Source organism: Pan troglodytes, chromosome 6 (assembly GCF_028858775.2).
Source record: "Pan troglodytes isolate AG18354 chromosome 6, NHGRI_mPanTro3-v2.0_pri, whole genome shotgun sequence".
NCBI lineage: Eukaryota > Metazoa > Chordata > Mammalia > Primates > Hominidae > Pan > Pan troglodytes.
Window position 1 is genome coordinate 171926538 of NC_072404.2, and position 18448 is coordinate 171944985.

At 44.1% G+C, this 18448-nt stretch overlaps 1 protein-coding gene across 24 annotated transcripts in view; it reads right to left on the reverse strand.

Moving 5' to 3' along the window:
* LMBR1 (limb development membrane protein 1) overlaps nt 1–15936 on the reverse strand; it is a 209937-nt gene extending 194001 nt beyond the window's left edge. For 18 of the 24 annotated variants that reach the window (XM_009444432.5, XM_001148120.8, XM_063815864.1 and 15 more), the window contains exon 1: nt 15626–15936. In XM_009444432.5, the coding sequence (XP_009442707.2) occupies nt 15626–15691 (66 nt within the window). In that variant the 5' untranslated portion in view covers nt 15692–15936. The remainder of the gene's footprint in view (nt 1–15625) is intronic. The other 6 variants (XM_063815873.1, XM_063815867.1, XM_054655415.2 and 3 more) reach the window with 3 other exon arrangements.
* Nucleotides 15937–18448: the final 2512 nt, after the last annotated feature.

The following is an 18448-nucleotide window of genomic DNA, read 5'->3' on the forward strand; positions in this document are numbered from 1 at the left end:
GCTAAGAGGCAAGTTCATAGCCCTAAATGCTTACATCGAAAAGTCTGAAAGAGCACAAATAGACAATCTAAGGTCACACCTCAAGGAACTAGAAAAACAAGAACAAACCACACCCAAACCCAGCAGAAGAAAGAAATAGCCAAGATCAGGGCAGAACTAAATGAAACTGAAACAAACAAACAAAAAAAAATACAAAAGAAAAATGAAACAAAAAGCTAGTTCTTCGAAAAGATAAATAAAACTGATACACCATTAGCAAGATTAACCAAGAAAATAAGAGAGGATTCGAGGCTATTATGAACACCTTTAGACACATAAACTAGAAAAGCTAGAAGAGATGAATAAATTCCTGGAAAGATACAACCCTCCTAGCTTAAATCAGGAAGAATTAGGTACCCCAAAGAGACCAGTAACAAGCAGCAAGATTAAAATGGTAATTTTAAAAATTACCAACAAAAAAAAGTCCAGGACCAGATGGATTTATAGCTGAATTCTACCAGACAAAGAAGAATTGGTACCAATCCTATCGACACTATTCCACAAGATAAAGAGAGAATCCTCCCTAAATCCTTCTATGAAGCCAGTATCATCCTAATACCAAACCAGGAAAGGACATGACCAATAAAGCAAACTACAGACCAATATCCTTGATGAAGACAGATGCTAAAATCCTTAACAAAATACTAGCTAACCAAATCCAAAACATATCAAAAAGGTAACACCATGATCAAGTGGGTTTCATACCACAGATGCAGGGATGGTTTAACATACGCAAGTCAATAAATGTGATACACCACACAAACAGAATTAAAAACAAAAATCACATGATCATCTCAATAGACGCAGAAAAAGCATTTAACAAAATCCAGCATCACTTTATAATTAAAACCCTTAGCAAAATCTACATACAAGGGACATATCTCAATGTAATAAAAGCCATCTATGACAAACCCACAGCCAATATAATACTGAATGGAGAGAAGTTGAAAGCATTCCCTCTGAGAACTAGAACAAGGAAAGGATGCCCACTCTCACCACTTCTATTCAACATAGTACTGGAAGTCCTAGCCACAGCAATCAGACAAGAGAAAGAAATAAAGGGCATCCAAATTGGTAAAGAGGAAATCAAACTGTTGCTGTTTGCTGATGATATGATTGTATACCTAGAAAACCCTAAAGACTCCTCCAAGTAGCTCCTAAAACTGATAAATGAATTCAGCAGTTTCAGGATACAAAATTAATGTACACAAATCAGTAGCTCTCCTATACATCAAGCTGAGAATCAAATCAAGAACGCAACCCCTTTTACAACAGCTGCAAAAAAGCAAATAAATAAAACACTTAGGAATATACCTAACCAAGAAGGTGAAAGGCCTCTACAAGGAAAACTACAAAATATTGCTGAAATCATAGATGACACAAACAAATGGAAACACATCTCAAGCTCATGGATGGGTAGAATCAATATTGTGAAAATGACCATACTGCCAAAAGCAATCTACAAATTCAACACAATTCCCATCAAAATACCACCATCATTCTTCACAGAACTAGTAAAAACAATCCTAAAATTCATATGGAACCAAAAAAGAGCCCACGTAGCCAAAACAAGTCTAAGCAAAAGGAACAAATCTGGAGGTATCACATTACCTGATTTCAAACTATACTATAAGGCCATAGTCCCCGAAACAGCATGGTACTGGTATAAAAATAGGCACACAGACCAACGGAACAGAATGGAGAACCCAGAAATAAACCCAAATACAGCCAACTGATCTTTAACAAAGCAAACAAAAACATAAAGTGGGGAAACGACACCCCATTCAACAAATAGTGCTGAGATAATTGGCAAGCCACATGTAGGAGAATGAAACTGGATCCTCATCTCTCACCTTATATAAAAATCAACTCAAGATGGATTAAGGACTTAAATCTAAGACCTGAAACTATAAAAATTCTAGAAGATAATATCAGAAAAACCCTTCTAGACACTGGCTTAGGAAAAGATTTTGTAACTAAGAATCCAAAAGCAAATGCAAGAAAAACAAAGATAAACAGCTGAGACTTAATTAAACTAAAGAGCTTTTGCATGACAAAAGGAACGGTCAGCAGAGTAAACAGAAAACCCACAGAGTGGGAGAAAATCTTCACAATCTATACATCTGACAAAGGACCGATATCCAGAATCAACAATGGATTCAAATTAGCAAGAGAAAAACAAACAATCCCATCAAAAAGTGGGCTAACTGGCCGGGCACGGTGGCTCACGCCTATAATCCCAGCACTTTGGGAGGCCGAGGCGAGCAGATTCTGAGGTCAGGAGATTGAGACCATTCTGGCTAACATGGTGAAACCCCGTCTCTACTAAAAACACAAAAAATTAGCCAGGCATGGTGGCGGGTGCCTGTAGTCCCAGCTACTCGGGAGGCTGAGGCAGGAGAATGGCATGAACCCAAGAGGTGGAGCTTGCAGTGAGCCAAGATCACACCACTGCACTCCAGCCTGGGTGACGGAGTGAGACTCTGTCTCAAAAAAATAAAAATAAAAATAAAAAAATGTGGGCTAAGGACATAAACAAACAATTCCCAAAAGAAGATATACAAATAGCCAACAAACCTATGAAAAAATGCTCAACATTACTAATGATCAGGGAAAAGCAAATCAAAACCACAATGTGATACCACCTTACTCCTGCAAGAATGGCTGTAATCACAAACAAAAAATAATAGATGTTGGTATGGTTGCAGTGAAAAGGGAACACTTCTACACTGCTGGTGGGAATGTAAACTGGTACAACCACTATGGAAAACAGTGTGGAGATTTGTTAAAGAACTAAAAGTAGAACTATCATTTGATCCAGCAATACCACTACTGGGTATCTACCCAGAGGAAAAGAAGTCATTATACAAAAAAGATACTTGCACACACGTTTATAGCAGCACAATGTGCAGTTGCAAAAATGTGGAACCAACACAAATGCCCATCAATTAACAAGTGGATATAGAAACTGTGGTATATGTAACTATGGAATACTACCCAGCCATAAAAAGGAATGAAATAATGGCATTCACAACAACCTGGATGGGATTGGAGACCATTATTCTAAGTGAATTAACCTAGGAATGGAAAACCAAACATCGCGTGTTCTGACTCATAAGTGGGAACTAAGCTACGATGATGCAAAGGCATAAGAATGACACATGGACTTTGGGGACTCAGGGGGAAAGGGTGGGAAAGGGGTGAGGGATAAAAGACTACAAATTGGATTCAGTATATACTGCTTGTGTGATGGGTGCACCAAAAGCTCACAAGTCACCACTAAAGAACTTAACTCATGTAACCAAATACCACCTGTTTCCCTAAAACCTATGGAAACAAAAAATTTAAAAATAAAAAAAAAAGAAATTAAAGAAGGCACAGACAAAGGGAAAGATACCCTATGTTCATGGATTGGAAGATTTAATATTGTCAAAATATCCATAATACCCAAGCAATTTACAGACTCAATGCAATCCCTATCAAAATCCCAATGGTATTTTTTTTTTTCTGAGACAGAGTCTCACTCTGCCACCAAGGCTGGAGTGCAGTGACACAATCTCAGCTCACTGCAACCTCTGCCTCCTGGGTTCAAGTGATTCTCCTGCCTCAGCCTCCCGAGTAGCTGGGATTACAGGCATGCGCCACCACGCCCGGCTAATTTTTATATTTTTAGTAGAGACGAGGTTTCACCATGTTAGCCAGGCTGGTCTCGAACTCCTGACCTCAGGCAATCCACCTGCCTCAGCTTCCCAAAGTGCTGGGACTTCAGGCATGAGCCACCACGCCCAGCCCCCAGTGGCATTTTTTTTTAACAGAAATAGAAAAAATAATTCTAAAAGCCTTATGGAATGACAAAAGACTACAAATAGCCAAATTAATCTGGAGAAAGAACAAAGGTGGTGGCATCACACCTCCTGATTTCAAAATATATTATTACACAAAGCTAGTTATCAAAATAGTATGGTACTGACATAAAGACAGATATATAGAACAACGGAACAGAATAGAGAGCCCAGAAATAAATCCACTTATGTACAGTCACCTGATCTTACACAAGGCTGCAAATAATACACAACGGGGAAAGAAAAATGTCCTCAACAAATGGTGTTGGGAAAACTGGAGATTCACATTCAAAAAATACAGCCTTCTCTTACACCATACACAAAAATCAACTTACAAAGGATTAAAGACTTAAACATAAAACATGAAACTATAAAACTCTCAGAGAAAAACACAGAGGGAAGCCTTCACAACACTGGCCTTGGCAATGATTTCACGGATATAACATCAATAGCACAGGCAATAACAACAAAAATATGTAAGTGGGAATACATAAAACTAAAAAGTTTCTGTACAGCAAAGTAGACAATCAACATAGTGATGGAAATGAGAGAAAATATCTACAAACTGTATATCTGAAAAGGGGTTAATATCCAAAATATCTAAGAAACTCCCATAGCACAAAAGTAAAAACAACTAGTAACTTGATTAAAAAACAGGCTAAGGACTTGAATAAAGCATTTCTCTAAAGACATACAAACAGCCAACATGTATATGAAAAAATGCTCAATGTCACCAATTATCAGGGCAATGTAAATCAAAACCACAATGAGATATCACCTCACACCTGTTAGGATGGCTATGATAAAAAAAAAAAAGAAGACGACAAGTGTTGACAAGGCTGAAGAGAAATCGGAACCCTTGCACACTGTTGGTGAGAATGCAAAATGATGCAGCTGCTATGGAAAATATGTGGGTTCCTGAAAAAATTAAAAACAAAACTACCATATGATTCAGCAATCTCCCTTCTGAGTATTTATCCTAAGAATCACCATCGCAATCTCAAAGAGATATTAGCACTCCTATATCCACTGAGGCAATAATCACAATAGCAAAGATGTGGAAACAACCTAAATGTCTATTAACGGATGGATAATGAAAATGTGGTATACAATGGAATACTATTCACCTTTAAAAATATTTGAAAAAAGGACACTCAGCCGGGCATGATGGCTCATGCCCATAATCCCAGCACTTTGGGAGGCCAAGGCAGGAGGATCACTTGAGCTCAGGAGTTTGAGACCAGCCTGGGCATCATAGTGAGACATTGTCTCTACAAAAAATAAACAAAAAATTAGCCAGGCATGGCGGTGGGTGCCAGTAGTCCCAGCTACTTAGGAGGCTGAGGTGAGAGGATCATTTGAGCCCAGGAGGTCAAGGCTGCAGTCACCACATTCCAGCCTGGGAAAAAGAGCGAGACTCCATCTCAAGGGGGAAAAAAAAAGGAAATTCTGCAAAATGCAACAATATAGATGAATCTTGAGGACACTCAAGATTGTACCTATAATCAACAATATAATTGCACACTTAAAAATTTAAGAGGGGCTGGGCGCAGTGGCTCACGCCTGTAATCCCAGTACTCTGAGAGGCCGAGGCAGGCAGATCACGAGGTCAGGAGTTCGAGACTAGCTGGCCAACATAGTGAAACCCCGTCTCTACTAAAAACACAAAAAATTAGCTGGACGTGGTGGCAGACGCCTATAATCCCAGCTACTCAGGAGGCTGAAGCAGGAGAATCACTTGAACCTGGGAGGTGGAGGTTGCAGTGAGCCGAGATCACGCTATTGCACTCTAGCCTGGGCGACAGACAGTACGAGACTCTGACTGAAAAAAAAAAAAAAAAATTTTGTTAAGAGGGTAGATCTCACATTAGGTATTCTTACTGCAATACAATCAAGTTTAAAAAAGGAGGACAGGGCCATGCATGGTGGCTCACACCTGTAATCCCAGCACTTTGGGAAGCCAAGGCAGGCAGATCACCTGAGGTCTGGAGTTCAAGTCCACCCTGGCCAACAGGTGAAACCTGTCTCTACTGAAAATACAAAAATTAGGCAGGTGTGGTGGTGCACACCTGTAATCCCAGCTACTTGGGAGGCTGAGGCAGGAGAATTGCTTGAACTCGGGAGGCGGAGGCTGCAGTAAGCCAAGATCGTGTCACTGCACTCCAGCCTGGGCAACAGAGCAAGACTCCATCTCAGAAAAAAAAAGGAGGACAGAATAGGAAGACATGAAAAATTATCTCAAATGTAATTACAATGTCCCAGTTTCCTTTAACCTCAAGTACACAACTATGGAGTGGTAAGATATACAGGGACAGCAGTGAAAGTCAAAGCCTCCTGATGAAGGAGTAGGAATCTCCCATGGCTGCTGTAACCAAATAACACAAACTTTGTGACTTAAAACAACACAAATTTATTGAGTTTCACTGGGCTAAAATCAAGGTGTGAGCAAGGTTGGTTCCTTCTGGAGACTCTAGGAAAGAATTCATTTCCTTGACGTTTCTAGCTTCTGGAGGCCGCCCACACTCCTTGGCTCATGGTCCCTCCTCCTTCCTCAAAGGGCATCACTCCAACTCTGCCTCTGTCATCACATCTCCTCTGACTCTGACCCTCCTGCCTCTCCTATAAGGACCCTGTGATCACATAGAGCCCACCTGGATAATTCAGGGTAATTCCCCTTTAACATACTCACATCTGCAAAATCCCTTTACCCATGTAAAGTAACATACCACAGGCTCCAGGGATTACCACATGGATTACCAACTTCAGGGGCCATTATGCTGCCTACCGCAGAGGGGAAGCTGATTTAACCCAGTTTAGAAAAGTCAAATACAAATGAAACCTCTATACCTCTATCCCATTCCTTTTTGCTCTTCTATGTTAGAAAATCACTTCAACGTATGTTGGCTATTGGATTTGTTTCTAATACATCATTCCACTAGAAGACTTTACAACCACGTGAGAAAAAGAAATGCAGCCCCTGACATCTGGGAGCTGGCCTGGTAATATCACAGCTGGGCCTTGGTTGGTTGCTGTAAACTGGCTAACAACTCAGAGCAAGGCACACACCTAGGCCTTGATGACTGACTCTTCTGTTGAACATCAACAATTTCAGAGAACATCAATATCAGACAAGACCATGATGGATAAAGACTAAACAAGACCACTCTGTAATCACTCCTGAACACAAGCAAAAAAAAAACCATGAACATTGTCCAAATCACAGAAATGACCAACTCTCTATCCTGGCTAACAGGAATGACTGTTGCTTCTTTACCAGTTACAGCTTTAGCTTTATTCCAGTCTTCTTTCCTTCTAGAAAAGATTTCTTAAGCTATCCAATTACAGAATTTTTCCAGCTTCCTAACAGCAACCCATACAGATCAAAGCCTCACTTCCTTAAACCCTTCCCAAACTACCTAGTAGAAGCCCAAATCCCATTTGAAAAGTTACTGAAACACCCCACAGTTCCCCATGGAACTCACTGCAATATGCAATAAGCCCAATTTGTCCAACTACAGGTGTGCTCTTGGAGGTCTTTGGCTGGAGGGCAATGACAAAGGTCAGAAAAGACTACAGACTCCAAGATAACTGCATTCTGAACTTACATACAAGATTGGTGATTAGTTCCCACCTTCTGCCCAACCACTATTCCCAAGTGGGAAGGACTAAAGTTTTTTATCTCCTGCATAAAGGGTAAGCCATAGAGTTGAGGGCAAGACACCAGTAGAAAACAGCAGGTAAACTCATCTAGAGAGGCAGTAGGTGAAGGATAATTCCTTCTATCCCCATTATCTCCCCACCTCCCATTTGGCCTAAAAGGAGCCAACTAAATGGGAAGGTTCTAAAATCTCTGTTGTATAAGTCCCAGTCTGGCCGGGCACGGTGGCTCATGCCTGTAATCCCAGCACTTTGGGAGGCCGAGGCAGGGGCGGATCACCTGAGGTCAGGAGTTCGAGACCAGCTTGGCCAACATGGCAAAATCTCTACTAAAAATACAAAAATTAGCCAGGCATGGTGGCGGGCGCCTGTAATCCCAGCTACCTGGGAGGCTGAGGCAGGATAATCACTGGAATCTGGAAGGCGGAGGTTGCAGTGAGCCAGGATCGCTCCACTGCATTCCAGCATCGGTGACAGAGCGAGACTCCGTGTAAAAGAAAAAAAAAAGTCCCAGTCAACCCCAGACTTGGTTCCAAAAATATTCTAGCCAAGAGGGGAGCTTAAGCCATACCTAGGATAAGGAAGAATTTAGATTGCGCAGCCAGGCCGGGCATGGTGGCTCACACCTCTAATTCCAGCACTTTGGGAAGCTGAGGCAGGAGGATTACTTGAGGCCAGGAGAGTTCAAGACCAGCCTGGGTAACACGGAAATAACCTGTCCATACAAAAATGGCCAGACGCATTGACTCACACCTGTAATCCCAGCACTTTGGGAGGCCAAGGCAGGAGGATCACTTGAGGTCAGGAGTTTGAGACTAGCCTGGCCAACATGGTAAAACCCTGTCTCTACTAAAAATTCAAAAACATTAGCCGGGCATGGTGGCAGGCACCTATAATCCCAGCTACTGGGAGGCTGAGGCAGGAGAATCACTTGAACCCGGGAAGCAGAGGTTACCGTGAGCCGAGATTGTGCCACTGCACTCCAGGCTGGGTGACAGAGTGAGACTCCATATCATAAATAAATAAATAAAATTAGCCAGGCGTGGTGGTGGGCACCTGTAATCCCAGCTACTCAAGAGGCTGAGGCACAAGAATTGCTTGAACCCAGGAGGTAGAGGTTGCAGTGAGCTGAGATAGTGCCACTGCACTCCAGCCTGGGTGACAGAGTGAGACTCTGCCTCAAAAAAAGAAAAAAAAAAAAAAAAAAAGACTTCCTTCAAGTAGGAAGATCTCTTGAGCCTGGGAGATAGAGGCTACAGTAAGCCGTGTTTGTGCCACAGCATTCCAGCCTGAGTGACGGAACCACACTCGGCCTCAAAAATAATTCTGTAAAGAGTCACAGCCTACAAGGTGGCAATCCTGATAGCTGGGAAGCATCCTCCCGCAGAGCACAGAAACAGACCTTCGAGGGAGGATAGAACAGGGATTTATGCTGAACGGGTTGGCCAAGTTTACATATTTAACAGGTTATAGGAGGAGCTATGAATATTCACAAAGCGGGGGAGGTCATGCACATGCAGGCTGAATAAACATGTATGTTACATACTTATCCATATTCACTTGTGGGTGGAGACTTAACATCTAAAAGGATTACAATGAGGCCCTGTAGTCAGATGGCGAAGCAGGGACATGAAGGCACTGAAGTGCACAGCCTCTGTAAACTGGCCAGAACCAGTTCATGCTCAGTGCTCTTATCAGGAGAAAGTTACTGAAATCAGTCTCTTGTCCAATCAAAGCTATAGTTATGGCTTGTGGAACAGGGGAGTGGGGATCACTTAGGGTCTGGCAGTGAGTGAGCTGCAGTTATCTTAATATTGCTTATCTGGAGGCCAGTGCTTGTTTAGCCGCTAGAAAAAAAGAAACACCTTGAGGCAGTTAGAACCAGTTTATTCTTTAAGGGGATGCTTTACTTAACCCTTGCCTGGCATGGCCCTACATCTTGTTCACAGTTTGGTATTTTATTGCCACAAAGAGTCTGTTCTCTCAGTCTTCAGATCTCTATTTTAACATTAATGCTGGTCAGCTGTGTTTAAACCTCAAAAGGGAGTGGGTATAATGAGGCGTGTCAGATGTCCCATCCATTCTGGTTGGGAATTCAGTTTTTAAGGTTTCCTGGGGTCCCCTTAGCCAAGAGAGGGTATACTCAGTTAGTTGGCAGCCTTAGGATTTCATAGCTAGCTCTCAAAAGAAAGGAAATCGATCATTACTACCTGATACTAATAGCCAAAGTCAAATATGATCACTAAAGCAACTGACAAGAGAACTATGAGATATTCATAACACAAAAGACAAAATTATTACATGAGTATTTAAAAGTTAAACACTAGGCTGGGCGCGGTGGCTCACGCCTGTAATCCCAGCACTTCGGGAGGCCGAGGCAGCAGATCACAAGGTCAAGAGATTGAGACCATTCTGGCCAACATGGTGAAACCCCGTCTCTACTAAAAGTACAAAAATTAGCTGGGCGTGGTGACGCTCGCCTGTAGTCCCAGCTACTCGGGAGGCTGAGGCAGGAGAATTGCTTGAACCCGGGAGGCGGAGGTTGCAGTGAGCCTTGAGATTGTGCCACTGCACTCCAGCCTGGCGACAGAGTGAGACTCCATCTCAAAAAAAAAAAAGTTAAACACTATATTGTACAAAAAAATTAATTCACAATGGATCAAAGACCTAAACATAAGAGCTAAAACTATGCAACTCTTAGAGGAAAACCTTCATGATGCCAGAGTTGGTGATGAATTCTTGGATACGACACAAAAAAACACAGGCAACAAATGAAAAAACAGATAAATTGGACTACAAAATTAAAAACTTTTGTGCATCAAAGGACACTAGCAATAGAGTAAAAAGGCAACCCTACAGAATGGGCGAGAAGTGTTTGCAAATCACATGTCTGATAAGGGGTTAATATTCAGAATATATAAAGAACTCCTAAAACTAAACAACAAAAATCAAGCAACTCAATTCAAAAACAAGCAAAGAACAGATATTTCTCCAAAGAAGATGTCCATATAGTCAATAAGCACATGAAACAATGCTGAACTTCACTAATAATTAGGGAAATGCAAATCAAATCCAGCATCAGATACCATTTCACATCCATTTTAAAAAAAAGAAGAAAAACAAAACAATGTGTGTTGGTGAAGATGCGGAAGAACCAGAAACTCTAGCTCCTTGCTAGTGGGAATATAAAATGGTACAGCCTCTGTGGAAAATGGCATGGCAGTTCCTCAAAAAATTAAACATAGAGGCCAGGCGTGGTGGCTCACGCCTGTAATCCCAGCACTTTGGGAGGCTGAGGCGGGCGAATCACAAGGTCAGGAGATCAAGACCTTCCTGGCTAACATGGTGAAACCCCGTCTCTACTAAAAATACAAAAAGTTAGCTGGGCATGATGGCAGGTGCCTGTAGTCCCAGCTACTCGGGAGGCTGAGGCAAGAGAATGGCGTGAACCTGGGAGGTGGAGCTTGCAGTGAGCCGAGATTGAGTCACTGCACTCCAGCCTGGGAGACACAGCGAGACTCTGTCTCAAAAAAAAAAAAAAAAAAAAAAAATTAAACATAGAATTATCATATGATCCAGCAATTCTACTTCTGAATTGAAAGCAGGGACTCTAATAGATATTTGTACACCCATGATCACGGCAGCATTATTCACAATAGCCAAAAACAGAAACAACTCAGGTCAATTGATGAACGAATGGGTAAGCAAAATACAGTATACACAAAAAGAAAATATTATTCAGCCTGAACAAATTCTGGGCCAGGCACCTTGGCTCCCGCCTGTAATCCCAGCACTTTGGGAGGCCAGGGTGGGTGCATCACTTGAGGCCAGGAGTTCAAGACCAGCCTGGGCAACATAGCAAAAACCCCATCTCTACAAAAAATTAAAAAATGAGGCCAGGCACAGTGGCTCACACCTGTAATCCCAGCACTTTGGGAGGCTGAGGCAGGTGGATCACCTGGGGTCAGGAGTTCGAGACCAGCCTGGCCAACATGGTGAAACCCATCTCTACTAAAAATACAAAAATTAGCCAAGTGTGGTGGCGCACGCCTGTAATCCCAGCTACTCGGGAGGCTGAGGCAGGAGAATTGCTTGAACCAGGGAGGGAGAGGTTGCAATGAGCCAAGATCACGCCACTGCACTCTAGCCTGGGCAACAGAGAAAGACTCTGTCTCAAAAAAAAAAAGAAAGAAATTTTGACACATGCTACAACACAGGTGAACTTTGAAGGCATTATGCTAAGTGAAATAAGCCAGATAGAAAAGGACAAATATTGTATGGTTCAACTGGGAATAGTCAGATTCATATAGGCAGAACCAGCAGCTGGAGAGAGTGAGGAATGGAGAGTTACTGTTTCATGGGTATCAAGTTTCAGCTGATGAAAAAGATCTGGAAATGGATAGTGGTGGTGGTTGCACAACAATGTGAATGTATTTAACGCCACTGAACTGTATATTTAGATATGGTAAATTGCATGTTATATATATATCTTATTATGATAAAAAAGTTAAGCAATTATAGCATTATGTAGCAAAATCAGAAAGAATTGAATAATTTTAAAAATTGGCAACAGGTCTTAGAGAAAAAGTATTTACATTCACTCTAAATATAAATCATTTGAGAAAGAAATGCCAAAGACTGGGAACCCTGAGCCTGGTCACTGTCTGCGCTGGTTCTGTAGAAGATGGAGTAGACTCAACCAGGCAGGGGTACTGGGTTGAGGGAAACAGGGGTGAGGAGAGTCAGAACTAAAGAACTCTATAATCGGTACCAAAACTGTTTTCAGGGGAGTAGACAAAGCTCTGGACTGTTTTAGCATGTGTCCCTTTCTCAACCCAAATTCTAGAATATCTAATTAATTAAAAGTAAAGCCAAAGAGCAGGAGGATCACTTGAGCCCAGGAGACAGGTCTGGGCAACACGGTGAGACCTCACCTCTACAAAAAATTAAAAGATTAGCTGGGTCTGTTAGTGCACACCTATATGATTCAAGCCTGTAGTCCCAGCTACTTGGGAAGCTGAGGTGGGAGGATCGCCTGAGCCTTGGAAGTCAAGGCTGCAGTGAGCCATGATTGCGCCACTGCACTACAGCCTGGGCAACAGAGTGAGAACCTGTCTCAAATTTAAAAAAATAATAAAACTAAAGACAAATAGACCAATAAAACCGCATAAAGTCCAAAATTAAACCCTATGAATATACAGTTACCTATCTGTGACAAAAGTCCTAAATAGTGCTGAAGCAATTGGACATTCCTGTGGGAGAAAAAAATATGACTCCTACCTTGCACCAGACACAAAAAAATAAATTCGAAATAGATTGCAAATTTAAATGAGAAGAGTAATTCAATAAAGCACTTAGAGAAAAGAACAAGAGAACATCAGTCTTAGAGTAAGCAGAGATTTCTTAATCGGGACATAAAAAGTACTCAAAAAAATTTTAATAAATTGAACTATATTAAAATTAATAATTTCTGTTCATCAGAAGATATCATTAAAAGTGAAAGGCATCCACAGAGTGGGAAAGAAATATGTGCAGTATATATTTCTGACAAAGAAATCATATCCACCTGTATAACAATATAATACAAGTTATTCTGTAAAGACCTTGGAAATCAATATTAAAAAGATAAACTTAATTTTTAAATGGGGAAAAAAATTTGACCCTTCACAAAAGATTTCCAAATGGCTAATAAACACAGGTGCTCAAATTCATTAGTTATCAGGAAAATGCAAATTAAAATTATTTGTATGATGAACACTATAACACACTTGCTAGAATGACTAAAATTAAAAAGGACAGAAAATACCAAGTATTGATAAAGATGAGTAACAATCACACCTCTGAGACTGTCAGTACTGGCGGAAGTGTACACTGGTACAACCACTTTGGAAAATTGTTTTAAACTATCTACTAAAGATGAACAAACGCACACTCTTTAACCTAGGGATTCCATTCCTAGGGCTATCCCCAACAGAAATGCACAAACATGTCCACCAAAAGCTATGTACAAAAAGTTCATAGCCAGCCCGGCGTGGTGGCTCACGCCTGTAATCCCAGCACTTTGGGAGGCCAAGGCAGGTGGATCACCTGAGGTCAGGAGTTCAAGGCCAGCCTGGCCAGCATGGAGAAACCCCGTCTCTTATAAGAATAGAAAAATTAGCTGGGTGTGGTGGTGTGCGCCTGTAATCCCAGCTATTCAGGAGGCTGAGGTAGGAGAATCACTTGAATCCCGGAGGCAGAGGTTGCAGTGAGCCGAGACTGTGCCACTGCACTCCAGCCTGGGAGACAGAGCGAGACTCCATCACAAAAAAAAAAATATATATATATATATATATATATACACACACACACACACATACATATATACACACACACGTATATACATATACACATATATATACACATATATACACATATATATATTCATAGCCAAAACCTAGAAACTACTGAAGTGCCCATGAACAGTAAAATGAAAAATAAATTGTGCTATAGTCACACAACTACTGCACCGAGAATGAATTATAACCACATACAACATGGAGAAATTTCACATTGTACAAGAAACTGGACACAAAAGAGTATATACGGTAAGATTCCATTTACATAAAGTTCAAAACTAAGCAAAAACTAATCTATGATATTAGAAGCCAGGGCAACGTTTACCCTTGGTGGAGGAGAAAGCAATTGGAAGGGGGAAAGGAATCAGTCTCTGGGATCCTAGTAAAATTGTGCTTATTTATTTATTTATTTTTTATAATGGTAGAGATGGGGATTCACTATGTTGCCCAGGCTGACCGGTCTCAAACTCCTGGTGGATTCAGGAGTACACAGGCGTGTTTAGTATGAAATGATCTGAAGGGTACATGTATGATTACATGAACTTATCTCTGTGTATTTTAGCTTCAATTATAAAAATTACAACTAAATGTGTACCAAATTCCACTAACTCAAATTCCACCAGCTCAGACTTTATACGTCCTCTTTATTCAAAGTATGACTTCCAAAGTGATTCTCAATTTTCAAGATCAGTGAGTACACAAATTAGATAATTCTAAAGGAGAATTTTTTCACCTCAAACCAAGTGTGACTGAATCGTAGACAACTTAGGAGAGGCGTAAATATAAACATAAAAAATTGACATATTTTACAACAGTTATGAAAACACAGATAAACCCAATTACAATACATTCTAGAGCATCATGAAAAGATAAAAACATCAAAGTAGACTTTCCAAGGTCAAGTCCGCTTCCTGACTCCTGCCAACAGCACACATGGAACATGGGCCAAAAAAGAAGCTGCTTCCCTAAGAAGTTGCTTCCATAGCAAAATGGACTTTTGCTGAGGTCCTCACTCCCATAAATAACCAATATTCTCATCCCAAACGGTAAGGTTTCGAACTCAACCCACGTGGGGGCTGGGGGAGATGAAAGAGGGATGGAAACGTGAGGCGCCAGGAGGGCAGGAGGTGTTGACCGGGACAAGGTAACCGGCCGGGTCCAAACGCGAGAGGCGGGCGGGCTCCGCGCAGCCCGGCCCTTCCCGGACCCGCCGGGCCCACCCAGGCTCTCCGGGACGCCTGCGCATCCACCTGCCTACCTGGCCTGGCGGCGGAGCGCGGGGGCGCGCACCGGGGGGGCCGCCGTCCACACCCCGAGGCGCGAGCCGCACACCCGCCCAGAGAGGAAGCCCCTGGGATCCCAGAGCGCGGCGCGCACCGCAGCCCTCCCCGCGGGAAGGGAAGGGCAGCACTGAGGCCGCGGGGCGGGGGCGGGGTCGGGGCTCGAACCGAGGGAGCGCAAGGGGGCAGGGGAGGCAAGAGCGGAGCGGGGGGCAGGCAGAGGAAGGGGAGGGAAGGGGAGGGGAGGGGAGAGGAGAGGTGGGGAGGGGAGGGGAGAGGAGAGGTGGGGAGGGAAGGGGAGGGAAGGGGAGAGGAGGGGAGAGGAGGGGTGGGGAGGGAGAGCGGCAGAGGCCGGGGCGGGAGGCGCGAGGCGCAGGCCCGGAGGTGAGGGGTCCGGGGGCGCGGGGGCGGGGACGGAGGGCCCGGGCGGGCACGCGGGGCTGTCAGGGCTGCCTCGGTCCCCACGCACCGTGGACTCCCGCACTTGGCTATGGAAGTGCTGCTCCCGCGCCGACACCTCGTCCTGCCCTTCCATCCTCCTTCATGCCCGCCGCCGCGCCGCCCGCGTCCGCGTGCTCCGCCACACCATCGCCCGCCCGCCGCAGGGGCTCGGACAGCCGCGCCGGGGACCGGAGCCGGCACGGGCCCGCGAGCCGTGTTGGAACAGGTACCGCGACCACGACACCGGCCGTCGCCTCAGCAGCCTCAGACGAGCAGCTCTGACTGAGGGACGGCGGGCGCCGCGCAGCCGGGGGCGGGGCGGGGGCGGGGCAGGGAGGGGAGGAGGCGGGGCAGGGATACGTCAGACGAGAGGCGCCAATGCGTCAGAAAAACGCGCCTCGCGGTCTTCCGAGCTGCTGGGCCGGGAGGTGCCGAGGGGGCGGGGCCTTGAGGTCGCGGGGCGGGGCTCCGCCCACGCTCTCAGGGGCTACCCCAGTTAAGGAGGCGCTGTCCTGGCGTCGGATGGGGACGGGGAACGCGGCGAGGGCGCTGCGACCTCTGCCCACCTGGCCCGGCCGCAGTCTCGGAGTTCCTGTTCCTCACAGGAGCTAATTATTTATGACAGCTGCATGGTTCCCCTCCCCCAGTTACTCAGTGCTTGGCACTCGGCACCCCTTACTCAGCACTCAATACTCAGCACTCAGTACCGCACTCTCCTCAGGGGACCTGGGCAGAGGGAAGCAGGGAGTCTCCCGCGGAAACTCTTGCTCTGCCAAAGTAGGTTGAAAGGTCGGAAATCGGTGGTTTGGGGCCGGGCTTTGGGCGGAAACCCAGCTTCTCTGGGTCTGATAAGGGTCTTGGGCTGCCCCACCTGGAAAACGCAGATAACCGAGCTCGCTAGGCCCTTGCCAAGTCTTTCCGGTAGCTCGGTCACTAGGGTCAGTTTTATGACTCTCAGTGGACCCTAAACAGCACGTAATATATGTATTTTTCACCGCCAAATATATCAAACACAATAATTCACCCTCCATTCCCCGTTATCTTTCTTTTTATAAAATTTGAATTTAAGGGAATGTTTATAATTTTACCTTAGGATTTATTTGGCTACGAGGAAGTCATTTAAATTGCTAGTGGCTGTGATTTTTGTTTTTGGCATCTTTGAGAATTCTTAGGAAGTGTGAAAATCTACAAATTGCTTTCAAATGTCATTTAGTTTTTGTTTTTTTGTTTTTTTTTTTTTTTTTTGAGACAGAGTTTCACTCTTGTCGCCCAGGCTGGAGTGCAATGGCGATCTCTGCTCACAACAACCTCTGCCTCTTGGGTTCAAGTGATTCTCCTGCCTCAGCCTCCCGAGTAGCTGGGATTACAGGCGCCCGCCACCACGCCCAGCTAATTTTTGTATTTTTAGTAGAGACGGGGTTTCACCACGTTGGCCAAGCTGTTCTTGAACTCCTGACCTCAGGTGATGCGCCCACCTCGTCCTCCCAAAGTGCTGGGATTACAGGCCTGAGCCACCGCGCCCGGCCGTTATTTAGATTTTTATGAATCTAAATTTAACAGTCAATGAAGTTGTTGCAAAGTTCTTCAAAGACAAATATGTGGTAATTTAAACGTTGCCGTTTCTCTTCACAATTTTGAGTAGAGAAAATTTTTTCACAACTCAAACTTGTTATGGTGCTTGGCGAAGTTGGAGGCCCCGACACATGGTTTCTATGAGTTCACTATAGCTGAACATTGTGGTGGTGGGAGAACTTAGAGAACCTGAGGCTTGTTGTCAGCATGTGCCCTGCTGCCACAGGCTGGTTGATCATAATCCAAGAACAACTGTCAGCTGGTTAAATTCAACGTTCACCTTTATTTTTTAGAATGTCTTGGAGCCCTAAAGAACCTGGATAATTTCTGGGTTAATTCTCTCCAAATCAGAGGGCAAGCAGATTAGATTTTAAAGTGTATGGCATTTAAACACAGATTCCAGAAAGTGAATGCATGTAGTATTCCTCATCTTTTTAATGCAATACTCCAACCATCTAGACCTTTTGATTTTCTTTTATGCAATCATCCCTAGAGATTTACCCACCACTGGTACTTGTAACACTTAACCCAGGGTAGTAAACTTCAACAATGGCCACGTACTCACCACTCCCTATACACTCACCCTCTGCCATCTGGCTTTGTCCTTCCTCCCAGCAAGAAATGGACTCTACTTTCCAGCCCTGGAATCAGCCTGGCTGGGTGACCTGCTCTGGCCAGTGGGACATTGGAAAATACAAAACTATAGGAAAGTGCTTGTACATTAGGACTTGCCCTTTCTTATGGACCCTAGGGACCCTCAATGGCCACTGGCCACTGCATCATAAGCCCCAGCCCAGCTGAAGATAGGTGACCTGGTCACCTCCATCACCCCAGCCAACACCCTCTTTTCCACATCCCTAAACGCTGTTGTGTAAGACCACATGGGCCATTGTAACGGCTTTGGCTTTTATTCTGGGAGAGGTTAGGAGCCACTATGGGTTATTGACAGGTGTGATGTGATCTGACTGCTGCTCAGGGCCTGGACAGCAAATGAGGAAGACTTATTGCAGAAATTCAGAGCCTAGTGACCTGGACCAGGGTGGAGGCAGCAGACGAGGTGAGAGGCGGTCGGTTTCTGAATGCATTTTGAAAGGAGGATTTCCTGTCAGGATTTCCTATCACATGGGGATGTGGTCAGAAAAAGAGAAAGACAGGGAGAGCTCCAAGGCATCTGCCTTAGCAGCCAGAAGGACAGTTGCATCACCAAAGTGGGGGAAGGCTGCAGTTAGAACAAGTTTTGGAGAAAAGACACAGAGTTCTTAAAATGTGATGATGACAC